At 40.0% G+C, this 11,933-nt stretch overlaps 1 protein-coding gene across 1 annotated transcript in view; it reads right to left on the bottom strand.

Moving 5' to 3' along the window:
• Positions 1 to 11,933, bottom strand: part of FANCA (FA complementation group A) — a 31,746-nt gene that overhangs the window by 1,245 nt on the left and 18,568 nt on the right. Inside the window, exons 21-42 of the mRNA XM_072117411.1 lie at positions 10,553 to 10,629; positions 10,093 to 10,197; positions 9,874 to 9,989; positions 9,724 to 9,794; positions 9,112 to 9,211; positions 8,789 to 8,958; positions 8,528 to 8,624; positions 7,646 to 7,828; positions 7,223 to 7,296; positions 4,747 to 4,875; positions 4,585 to 4,651; positions 4,017 to 4,174; positions 3,550 to 3,655; positions 2,518 to 2,577; positions 2,320 to 2,424; positions 1,946 to 2,058; positions 1,731 to 1,866; positions 1,424 to 1,480; positions 1,237 to 1,345; positions 588 to 654; positions 395 to 515; positions 215 to 316 (exon numbers count right to left, since the gene is read on the bottom strand). Of these exons, the coding sequence (XP_071973512.1) occupies positions 215 to 316; positions 395 to 515; positions 588 to 654; positions 1,237 to 1,345; positions 1,424 to 1,480; positions 1,731 to 1,866; positions 1,946 to 2,058; positions 2,320 to 2,424; positions 2,518 to 2,577; positions 3,550 to 3,655; positions 4,017 to 4,174; positions 4,585 to 4,651; positions 4,747 to 4,875; positions 7,223 to 7,296; positions 7,646 to 7,828; positions 8,528 to 8,624; positions 8,789 to 8,958; positions 9,112 to 9,211; positions 9,724 to 9,794; positions 9,874 to 9,989; positions 10,093 to 10,197; positions 10,553 to 10,629 (2,323 nt within the window). The remainder of the gene's footprint in view (positions 1 to 214; positions 317 to 394; positions 516 to 587; positions 655 to 1,236; positions 1,346 to 1,423; positions 1,481 to 1,730; positions 1,867 to 1,945; positions 2,059 to 2,319; positions 2,425 to 2,517; positions 2,578 to 3,549; positions 3,656 to 4,016; positions 4,175 to 4,584; positions 4,652 to 4,746; positions 4,876 to 7,222; positions 7,297 to 7,645; positions 7,829 to 8,527; positions 8,625 to 8,788; positions 8,959 to 9,111; positions 9,212 to 9,723; positions 9,795 to 9,873; positions 9,990 to 10,092; positions 10,198 to 10,552; positions 10,630 to 11,933) is intronic.

Genomic DNA, 11,933 nt, shown 5'->3' with positions numbered 1-11,933 from the left:
CAGACATCTTGTCCCCGTTCTGCTAAATGGAAATTTGTTTTCTAGGTGATCCCGGAGTGTCAAGACAAGGGATTTGTTTGAGTGAATCACATGTGACAATTTGGTAAAATTCATTGACATTGGAGTTAGGCTTTAAATGCTGCAGCTAGAGTGTGGGAACCTCTATATATTAAATACAGTCAGTTGGTGGCTGGTTTTATTGGTTATAATATACCTGAGTAAGACGACTTCTGAATACACCACTGGGTGTTGGGCACTTGAGAATACAGTTAAGCAGAAACTGGCGAGCACTGTGAAAAACCCCGCTGGTATCCACCTAAAGACACATCATCTTTAGAATAGCGATTATACTATGTAAGTGTACATTTTCTTCTCCATTGTAAGAATGCAATACCTGGTCCTGAAGTACATTTTCATCTACAAATAGCTGGAAGAAGCTCCCATACATCTCCAGTGTGATAAACACAAAGTCCTGCACCAATATTTCTCTTTTTATTGGACAACAAGGAGCCAAACTGTAATCAGAAGCAGTAACATAAGATATTTGCAAAATGTACAACAAGACCCTCTGCTGCCACAGCACTCACCAGAAGAAAGCCAGAGGAAGCAGCTTACAGAACTCGGCAGAGGCCGTCTGGTGAAGAAGGATCATATCTGGGGAGAAATGTCGATGTTAGCATCTGTAGATTTATATGGAATCACATTATTGTTTATGGATAATCAATGTGATAGAATCAAAACCTGCAACAATATAATTCTCAGATGTGGTCACCATTCTAGGGACTACACACATTTATAGAAAACCATAAAATGGTAAAGATATCAGTTGCCTTGTGCTGCTTTTAAGAATTAAATATCCAGCATGGGTAATATTTTTCTATAGTCTTAAAGATGACAAACCATTTTCTCCTCCCTTTTTCATATTCCAAAAATTCTGTATTTAAGTTGGCTGCCCTCTTTAATGCCCCTGCTGTCACCCATGACATAATACTTCTTAATAAGCATGAGATTGACATGCTTAATGTAAAATGGTAGGAATTGAAATTTTATCCTCAGCTGCCATAAGTGAACTAGTTACTTCTGTGGATTTACCCAAATGAATACAGATAACTCTAAAAAATGATGTATGACAGGCCATTATCACTCAACGGAAAACATTGTGCTTGCCAAGACATACACCAAATAGCAGTGGCCGAGTGTCTCTTATGACCACGTTTAAGACACTTGTTTACTCACACTTTTCCTTTGAGGGCTGAAAGACTGTCAGCCAACTGCCTCCACTCTCCTCCAGACAACCGATTATTGAAAGACAATTTTTTAGCGCTTTTTTGTCCGTTTCTCCTCCCTATTAGAACACAACAGATAAAACACATTTAAAGGATATTGGAGCGATGTGTAAAAAAAAAAAAACCTAATCACTTACCTTCAGCATCACGGGGATGAGATCTATAATAGCAAAAAACAGCAAGGAATTCAACATCTGCAAGAGATAAAATAGGAAAGCATATACTATGTGGATATTGCTACTTCATTATATAAACTCTTTGAGGTAAGGTACTTAAACAATTGCAAGGGAAGTTTATTGCCTATAGCATCCATATTTTACCCCCTTCATTCACACCACAGCATGTCAGCGTTTTCTACAAGAAACTTCTTGGATGTATCAGTAATACAGCTATCCTGAAACAGAACTATTTCTACTATACAGTTAAACATTAGACCCTTCTCACCTGTAGAGATTCTCTGTCAAATAACTGTAAAATGCCTTGTAGGTCCAATTTAGTTCTCTTTATGGTGAAATGCAGAGCAGCGGCTGAGAGCCACATGGAGTCAGTGAGGGGCAGAGATGTTGATTGTGAAAGGCATCTGAGGTACAAGAAGAGACAGCTTAGTGACAAATCATCAGCATCAGCTATGGATGTCCCTTTGTAAAACACAATCTCACCTGTCCACATGACTCTGTATTTCTCTTAGGGTCTCAATAGCTTTAGGCAGGTTTGCCTTAAACAAACGGCCCCATTGACATTTAATGGCCGGACATAGCCGTGGCCACCAAAGCTTAAAAACAGAATTATATTTTACTATGGAGAATAACATTTAAAGTAATTGAGGTAAATGCATATTATCAGAATTATTCCCTGAATGTGCAACTGAAATTGTAATGATCAACTGAAAAATGGATTGGATTAGAGGGGTTATGCACTGCTGTGGTACCGCATTGTTCCTCCATTATTCCTTTAGGTACAATACAATGGTTATCCATAACCGGGTCCCCAATTAAAACTTTTTGGTTACTGTACCCCAAGGCTAATGCCATACCATGGCAGAGGTTAGGATGATTGGACATTGTGCATGAGCTGCACTAATCACAGAATTCACAGCGTCCCTTGGATCCTCACACTGTGTACTGGCCCCAAGCAAGCCCTGCAAAGAAGCAAGCAAATGCTGTCTGCAGTCTTCAGGAACATAGAATATTAACAGAGAATATGAGAGAATAAAGCATAAAAGCCACCTTACCCTAAAAAAATGAACCGTAATATCATACGGTAGTGCACACCCTCGAGGACAAATGTTTTTCTGTAACATGAGGTAAAAATGTTATAATACTGCCTCTAGGTGCTATCCATGAGCATAGTTCATATAGACCAGGGGTAGGGAACCTATGGCTCGGGAGCCAGATATGGCTCTTTTGTTGGCTGCATCTGGCTCTCAGACAGATCTTTAATAAATAGTGATGGCTGCTGTGTGTGTTTAAGACTGATCACTGGACACAGGTCCTTTGTACGACCGAGGTGCCATCGTCTAAGCCTGGGTCAAAGAGAAAAGTGTGGGAGCGATGAGGAGCTGGCTGCAGGGAGCACTGGTAAGTGAATATTCCTTTTTTTTTTGCTGTGCCTACCTATCTACTTGGAGTATACGCTGGGGCTACCTATATACTGGGGGCATGTGTTGTGGCTACCTATCTACTTGCGGCATGTTCTGTGGCTACCTATATACTAGGGGACATGTGCTATGGCTGGCTATCTACTTGGGGGCATGTGCTAGGGCTACCTATCTACTGGGAGTATTTGCTGTGGCTACCTATTTCCTGGGATATGTGCTGGGACTACCTATCTACTGGTCCGGGGACACAATGGGAGATCAACACTTGGGAAGGAAACACTGTGAAAAGCTTCCTAATAGGCATGAAGCACTAAGATCTGACGGGCAATGTGGGAGCCGCCTGTCTTTATAGGAACTCGGGAAGTGGGCAGCACCAATCAGCGGCACACTGGCCCTTTAAATCTGCGAGTGGCAGCGCGCACGCCAGCCGAGATGGGAGCCGGAAAGTGGTGAGTTGAGTGAGCTCGGAAAGGGGCGCCGCCACGGAGAGGGGCACGAGACCTAGATCGCAGGTGCGCCCGTGACACAGACTACCTATCTACTGGGGGGCATGTTAATATGGTACGGCTCTTAGGGAATAACATTTTAAAATATGTGGCGTTCATGGCTCTCTTAGCCAAAAAGGTTCCTGACCCCTGATATAGACTAAGTGGACTGTAATCTTACCAATTCCTTGTTGACAAATCTAAAGAAATCCTCACAGTGTAAACTTGTGCATCCCGTCTCCGAAGATGTGCTGATCAGGAGTGTAGTTGGAAGGCCCAGGAGAATCCTGTGACCAAAAGCATCATTAAAATTGCAATTACTGTGGCATATGTAAATGTCTAGGGGGGTCTGGTGGGTGTTTGTTTGAATAATATACCTGCTTTTGAATTATTCCAAATTTAAAATAAATTGGATCAAAAGACATTTGATGTCCATTACCTTTCGGCAGTGTTCACACTTGGTTTTGCATTGCACATTGCCAATTACATTTCTGTTAACATTTGCGTTTACAAAAACAATGTTAATTCAATGTTTACACAATGTAATTAGCAAATCTCCTCTCCTCAGCTGTTGTATTGCATTTCAAAACGCAATGTAAATATAGCATGTGTGAATGTAGCTTCTGCATTCTCTTCAATCAAGCCTACCTGAAACACATGGCAAGTTCCCCTTGTCTTCTTAGCTGTGCACTTGTGCTCCTGCTGTCTGAGGACGCTTCTAACCTTTGATGGAAGAGGTTAAAAAGGAACGTCAGCCTGCCGGTGGTACCTGAAGGTGACTGACCAAGCAAATCACAGACTACTTCCTGAATGAGGCAGAGAAAAACAGCAGTTAAGAAACTGTAGTACAGAGGTAAATGTAGTTCTAGAGAGTCCTAAAGATCTTTGATCACTGGATATCAAGCTATTGGAACCCTTAATGATCATCTGTAACGTGTAGGGGGTCCAGCAATGAGTACTCTGTAGCACCACCACCAAATGAGAAATTATTTACTACACAAATCCTATGCCACATGCTCCAGCTTTTTTGCAGTTGCTCTCTTGTTAAAAGATAAGGGTGATGAAAGGGGACTACTTCATTACTGTTTCATATACTAGATGATGAAATTCATTTTGCCACATTAATTTAGGATATAAATCTGGTAATGTGGTCAGGACGATGCAGACAATGGAACAAATGTTCAATATTATCATCAATACAGCATTGAAAACCTACCTGTAAACGACAAAGTATGTCAGCAATTCCTGTGCGGGATGGCAGACTGTCTGCACTAGCTTTATATCTACAAGAAAAATAATAATACCACTGCTGAGGTCTTACCAAACAGTATATACACACACGTTCATTGTATGATAAGAAACGTATGAAGGCTCTCACCCACAGTAAAATTCCAGCAGAGCATCCACCATTATAGAACAAGCAGTTTCCAAATCATTTCCACAGCTGCCCTTTGCAGAGAATTCTGGGAGAAAAGAGCAATTCAATGCCCAACGTTGGTATTCTTGTCTGCAGAGAGAGATACGATACGATACGATAAAACTTTAATAATCCCAAAAATGGGAAATTTTCGCCAAAGCACAGATCAAAAAGAACATAAAAGACATGAAAACATAAAAAGAACAGAAAAGTACATATCTATATAAACACCAATATAATAAATTACTGAAACCATGAAAAAGAAGAGACACAATCTCAAAAATATGCATACACTTGTTCCAAAGAACAGCGAAGAGCTACTAGCTACCTACCACCATTGGCAATATTAACCCCTTAGTGACCGCCCATACAGATTTCTCTGTTGGTCACTAAGGGGCCTTAGGCTAGGCCGACGGGTTTCTCTGTCAGCCTAACCCAAGTTCTGCGCAGGCCCCCCGTGCAGGGAAGACCAGTGCCCCAGCTGTCTTATGTCAGCCGGGACCCTGCTCTAACAGTCCGGATCAGAATGGAGCTTTTAACCCCTTAGATCCCGCGGTCAATGTTGTGACCACGGGATACATGTACCTGGAGAGGGAGAGGGCTTCCTCCCTCTCCTCCTGGCACACCGCAATGTGATTCTCAGCTGTCTTCTCAGCAACGCACCCGGGGACCTAATGAAGGCCCTCGGGTCTGCCATCGGCAGGTGCCTGCTCGGTCCAGCCCCTGGCTGATACATAGGCTGACACTTCTAATGCACTGCAATACATGGTTATTTCAGCGCATTAGTATTAACTAGTGATCACGTGATCACTAGTTCATATGATAGTATTGTAAAAACAAAAAGTAAAAAGAAAACACAAAATAAAACCAAAAAATTCATTAAAATGTCCCAAAAGACCCTAATATGTAAAACAATAAATAATAACGGAAAAAAAAAAAAAAAAAAAAGATATCACCACGTCCCAAAATTCCCAATCGATTAAAATGTAGAAATTATTAATCCTGGAGGTGAACCTCGTAACAGAAAAATGCGCTCAAATGTCCGAATCGCCACTTTTTTGCCTTTTCACAACACATAAAAAATTTTATTAAAACGAATCTGATGATCGCGAAAATAGCAAAGAACGCGTCAGCTTGTCCCGGAAAAAATTACACCTTAGCCAACTCAAACTCCATACATAAGTATGAAAAATGTATTGTAGTCAGAATATGGTAAAAGTAATAATTTATTGGAGGTACAAAAAGTTTACATTTTTGGAAAAATCTATTAACACCTAATAAAACCTATATAAATCTGGTATCCCTATGATCATACCGAACCAAAGAATATATTAGAGATGCTATTTATAGTGTACAGTGAAATACGTTAAAACAGAGCCCACAAGAAAACGGTGCAAATTTCCACTTTCCTGTACATACAAGGGATGGAATATAAAATACAGTCACTAGGAAGTAATATTTGTTACGCAGAAAACAAACCCTCATGCGACTCTGTACATGGAAAAATAAAAAGTTATTGATTTTTCAAAGTAGGGAGCAATAAACAAAGTAAAATGTGGCATCAGTGGCAAGGGGTTAAAATGCCCCCTATACCACATGATAAAAAGTTTACAAATTCTCTGGGATAAGGGTTTGTGGTACCTGAGGCCACATTCACACGTGGCATTTTGATTGAGTTTGGAAACACAATCCAAAGGCTCCGCTCTTTGAATAATATAATGGGGTGATATTTGGGGGCTTTCTATTCTTAACAGAACTTCCAAAACCCCTATAGAAATGAAATGGTCCCTAAAATAATGTATTCTAAAATGTTCTTAAAAATTTGAGAGAATGCTATTCGATTTGTGATCTTTTTAGTGTCGTAATAAAACAAAAGGACACTTATAAAATGATAGCAACACATAGCCGAGATATGGTAAATGTTAGTTAGTAACTAATCTGGGTAGTAAGACTATCAGTTTGAAAAGCAGAACATTTTGAAGTATGGAAATAGCTAATTTTTGAACATTTTTTTACCAAAGTCACCTTTTTTTCATTGAAAAATTAACTTGAAGTACAAAATGTCACGGAGAAACAAACTTAAATACATTTGGGTAAGTTAAAGCCTTCTAAAGTTATAAACAGATAAAAATGGTTTTGAAAAATATGCCTTGTCATCAAGGCACAAATGAGCTTGGTCACTAAAGGGTTAAATAAATTAATCGCAGCGGGAAGAAACAAAAATCTAAACTTATTTGTTTTGATTTTGCTGGAACCGGCTAGAGAAGACACTTCTCACTTATTTATAGAGTGGGTGTGATGTAGAGCCCATGATAGACCTGAATTTATCTAGAACTCTCTGCAAATCCCTCCAATTCCATACAAATATGAATGTGTGTTAAAGCCAATGCAATAACTGGTAGGCACATGCATCCATTGCTTATAGCCATAGACTCACCTCTCAATGTCACATAAAGGATCATTATGTGAGCCCAAATTCATCTCCCACAGCAGCCAATCTCTGAAACATAACTGCAAAGGTGAACTGTTACTAGACAGGGAAACCTTTACTAAGCACTCAAAGCTAAATGATGACATATCTGACCACCAGTAAAGATACTCAGTGGTTGTCACTCCATTTACCATTCAGAAGTAAAATTATAATGGTTTTACAATTATTTTAGGTTTATGCAAAAATGTGGTGCAAGTCTATGTTATTACAGGGGGACCACAATATCACCGGGTTCTGCTTGACTGTATAACTAGACAGATTTCCCTTTCAACACTTTATAAAAGATGGGTGACAACTTGAGGAGTAAAGGCAGCCAAAATGGTTATCAATCAGGTTTTTATGAACTATTTGCAGTCATTGAACGCCCACCTGAAAAGCGTCAGCTGTTAGCAGCTGCTGTAAGTGACTCTGGCGCCATAGGCTGACTGCTGCTTCCTTCCAGTCTGTTGAAGGAAATATCACTGAGGAGCCAGGTACATCGGTATCCTCTTCCTCCTCCATGAACCCCTCTTCTCTGGCTTCCAAGATCAATCTGGGCAAAAGATGTTGTAGCTGCAAAGAGTAAAACCAATAAGACATTTTACAGATGCACTTTTTTCCACTGCCAGAAGAAACACTTGCATTATAACTAATGCTAGAGCAGCACGGTGGCTTAGTGGTGGCATTACAGCCTTGCAGCGCTGGGGACCTGGGTTCAAGTCCCAGGGTCAACATATGCAAAGAATTTGTATATTCTCTCCGTGTTTGTGTGGGTTTCCTCCAGGTCCTCCGGTTTCCTCCAACACTCCAAAACATACTGGTAGGATGATTAGATTGTGAGCCCCACTGGGGACAAAGACCGATTTGGCAAGCTCTGTGCAACGCTGCGTAATATGTGTGCGGTATGTAAATAAAGGAATTATTATAATTATTATTATAGGACCATGTCCTCTATAAAATAGAAGGCACACGAAGAACCAGTACAGGATGCAAAACTGACATATCAGGAGGAGAGATTTAGCAGAGCTTGTGCACCATATATCAAACGCTGAAATTTTACAGTTCATAGCGTACAGATAGAAATTGCGCCCATTTCCCCCCCTTAAGCCACCAATAAAGAAAAGTAGGTGTGGAGGTGTCTGAAGAGGAGCAGTGCTCTGCCGTCACCAGCATATGATGAATGTGCAGCACAGGGTCATAACTGACATATCAAATAGCATTAAAGTTTTAACCAAAGATCAATGCGGTCTTCCTAAAGACTTAATATATTACCTTACGCATGAATAAAGGGGGAATACAATCTAGCGGAGCCCCTGGGGAGAGCAGAGAGAACTTGCAGCAGGCATAGGAGACTGCTGCTGTGCAGAACCTGAAAAGAAAGACCATGTCACAAATTTCAGCTACAGGAAAACCACCAAATTTTACCACTATGTACAAACACATTCTAATCAAGTGGTAAGCATAAAGTGATTTTCTTCATAGAATTATGGCCAAAAGGAGAATATGGTTACAAATGAGTTCTGCTGCACTCACCGGAGAATGACAGACACAGAGTTGAGACATTGGTTATTCAGCATCAGTTCCCAAAACTTTTCTAGTGCTTTAACTTCAATGTTTGGGTTTTGAAATGATCCCCGGCACTCATGAAGGTGAACAGTAAAAACAGCAAGTCCAACTACATGCTGATCTCTCAGAAGTCCTGCCTGAAATCCCATTAAAAATATTATATATATATATATATATATATATATATATATATATATATATATATATATATATATATATATATATATATATATATATATATATTAATTCACACAGTCATTATAATAACCTCCGTATCTAGTAAAAAGTACCTGCTGGCAAAACAGCTGCAGGGTCCTGCTAAGCACTGCATAGAGAGCCTTGGGATGACCACACAGCATCTTCACGTACAAGGAAGGCCAAGGACCCTGTCTGTACAGAATACAATCAAAGGAATATGGGAGTTCATGTCCACGGCTTAAAGCTGTGAATCTTAAGCAGAGGAGGGGGAATGTTCTTCTAGTTTACTGGGGCAGCCAATATTGGAAGAAATTACAAGAAAAGGGAGCAACACAACTGTAACGTTTGAGGGTGAGGTCACACGTGCCGCTGGTTACCAGCACCCGATGTCTTGTATCGTTTAAATGTAAAACACTGGGTGCCGGTTAATGATCACATGTTTTCATGGAAACCCATACGAGATCAGACCAAGCCCGAATTGTGTTTATAAATACAGTGCTATGGGAAGTGTGACCGCACCTTCAGCTTTGTAATTCAACTTTGTATTTTGTAGCATGGGAGAAATACAAAGTGCAACAACTGCTAGCACATATCAAAAATGCATGTTCTTGTGGATGTACCCCACTTCTGTAAGTCAGAAGCGATTGCTACAGAACCACATAACAAAGTAGTTTACTGGGACATTTAGACCAATATTTTACTACCTGTCAGGGGGATTGGTGCTGGAAGCCACCATGACACACTGGCAAAAGGATGTAATTATCAAATCAGCAACCTATGAAGAAGCAGCAATAATGTAAGCGCCAGAGAAAGAAAAACAAACCCAAGAACAGACACTGAAGGCTCAAACTCACCAGCAGCCGCTGTGGCTCCAGCGTCTTTACAGATTCAGTGAAGAGAGCGTCCATGTTGACACTCCCCACTAGTGACCTCAGTCTATCGGAGATTACAGCCACCCGAGAAGAGATCTCTGAGAGGAAAGACAAACATGCAGTGCATTCTGTTCATTAGACAGTAGCGTATTACCAGTTTGGTTTTTTAGATGCATTGATAGACCTCTGCTCATTACATACCATCATATCGATTTGGGTCTGTGATGAAGGGTCTGAGCTCCCAAAGTGCAGCCTGTAACCTGGCCACAGGCTCATCATTTAGAGAAATCTGCATCTTCTCATTTCCTAGTGAGCGAAATTTAGGATCAGAATGAGAAATATCTTCAATCTCAAAGAAAAACACAAAGCTCCATGTTAAAAAAGAAACATTGGCAGGGCTATAGGAGGCATGAACGTAAAATGAACCAACTAGACCTGATGCTAGAGTAGGAATATTTAACAGTAAATATGAGAAAAGTAAGAGATCCACCAATAGCACCTTACTGACATCTTTCAGAGAGAAATTGCAAGAAAAGCCTCTACAATAAACAAAGTAAAAAAGAGGACCACAAAAATGTTAATTTATATATGATGACAGATGCTGACTATAGCATGTACTATCATATAAACCATATTCATATAAAGTAAATGGTGATCTCACCTTCCTGCTTCCGATGCTTCTCCAGTTCACACGCATCAAGATAAGAGCTCATCATTGGTAGGGGGATTTTATCAGCTCTATAAAAAAATAATTTTGGAAGAAAATAGGTCTTTCTATTCTCCAAAAAATATACAGCGTGGAAGGTAAAGGCATCTTAGCATCAGGTTTACAACCTCCCCCTTAAAATATCTGGATGGAGCCCAAAATGAACAATATCTACAAACTAATTTAAGAGAATAGTGGATTTGGTACTATGCACGTCACAATAAAAAGAAAGAACCACTCTTTTGAATTCTATGATTTAACATTTCAGGATGTAATAAAAAATGGCCCTTATTTAACCAAAATGAAGACAAAAATGGAGAAGCCCAGGTATACCTCATGTATTAATAGCTTCTAGAATCACCCTAACAGTCGTCATTGTCTTTATCAGTTTCTCCCAATGTTTTGGAGGAAACGCTGTTATAGATCATTGACGTGTATGCCCATTCCTTAATGTACTCTCTTACGATCATGACACAACATTTCAATTGGGTTAAGTCTGTACTTTAAGCAGGCCTTTGCATCACCTGGGTTATTTTCCTTTTCCAACATTCTGGAACAAATAGAAGATCTTATCTGTACTAAGGATATTTTCCCAATGTTTTGAGTAATAAATAATTTTTTTCCCTGTAAAATGATGGATTGTAAATGGTTTGGAAATCGTCTTATAACAGTCTCTTCTCTAATATTTTAATCAACAAACTGACAAAACGTAAAGCACTAATGCAGTCAGTCAATTTGTAATGATTTACCGGCAACATTCTTTCACTGGATGTGGCTGGCCGCATCACTGCCGCACCATATATTTCCATCCTTATGCTTTTATAGAGGTGTTGATGATTGAAGTCATCAAGAGTACGGTATTTATTTTTTGTCTTTGTTAAAGGGGTCATCCCAAATTTGCATGTTGGGGAATAACATGCCAACTGGTCAGAGGGGGGCACAAAGATAGGGTACCCTCCCCCCTGTGGTTACGGTATAACATGCAAACCTGGGACAGCCCTTTCAAATAAATAATGACAAGTTGCAATTTGTCATCTGTAGTATGGTGATAAATACAACAATAGAATCTGTTTTTCTCATGGCTAACAATTTTGAAAAAAATATAAAAGTGATATTTAACGTTAGAGTAATAGTAAACATACCAGTAACATACCAGCGTATGATGCCGCCCCTGCTCCTCCAGATACATGCATCTTGTGGGCAGCAGTGCTTGCGGACAGTTCTAAAATTGTGCTGTAGCCAGCGAACTGTAGGCCTGAAGGCCTGTATGTTCATAGACTATAACTATAGCACAGACGCAAAGCAGGAATGCCTGTGCCAGCCTGCCAACATTCAA

This window comes from Engystomops pustulosus, chromosome 7 (genome assembly GCF_040894005.1).
Source record: "Engystomops pustulosus chromosome 7, aEngPut4.maternal, whole genome shotgun sequence".
NCBI classification, from domain to species: domain Eukaryota; kingdom Metazoa; phylum Chordata; class Amphibia; order Anura; family Leptodactylidae; genus Engystomops; species Engystomops pustulosus.
This window is presented reverse-complemented; position numbering and strand designations above follow the sequence as displayed.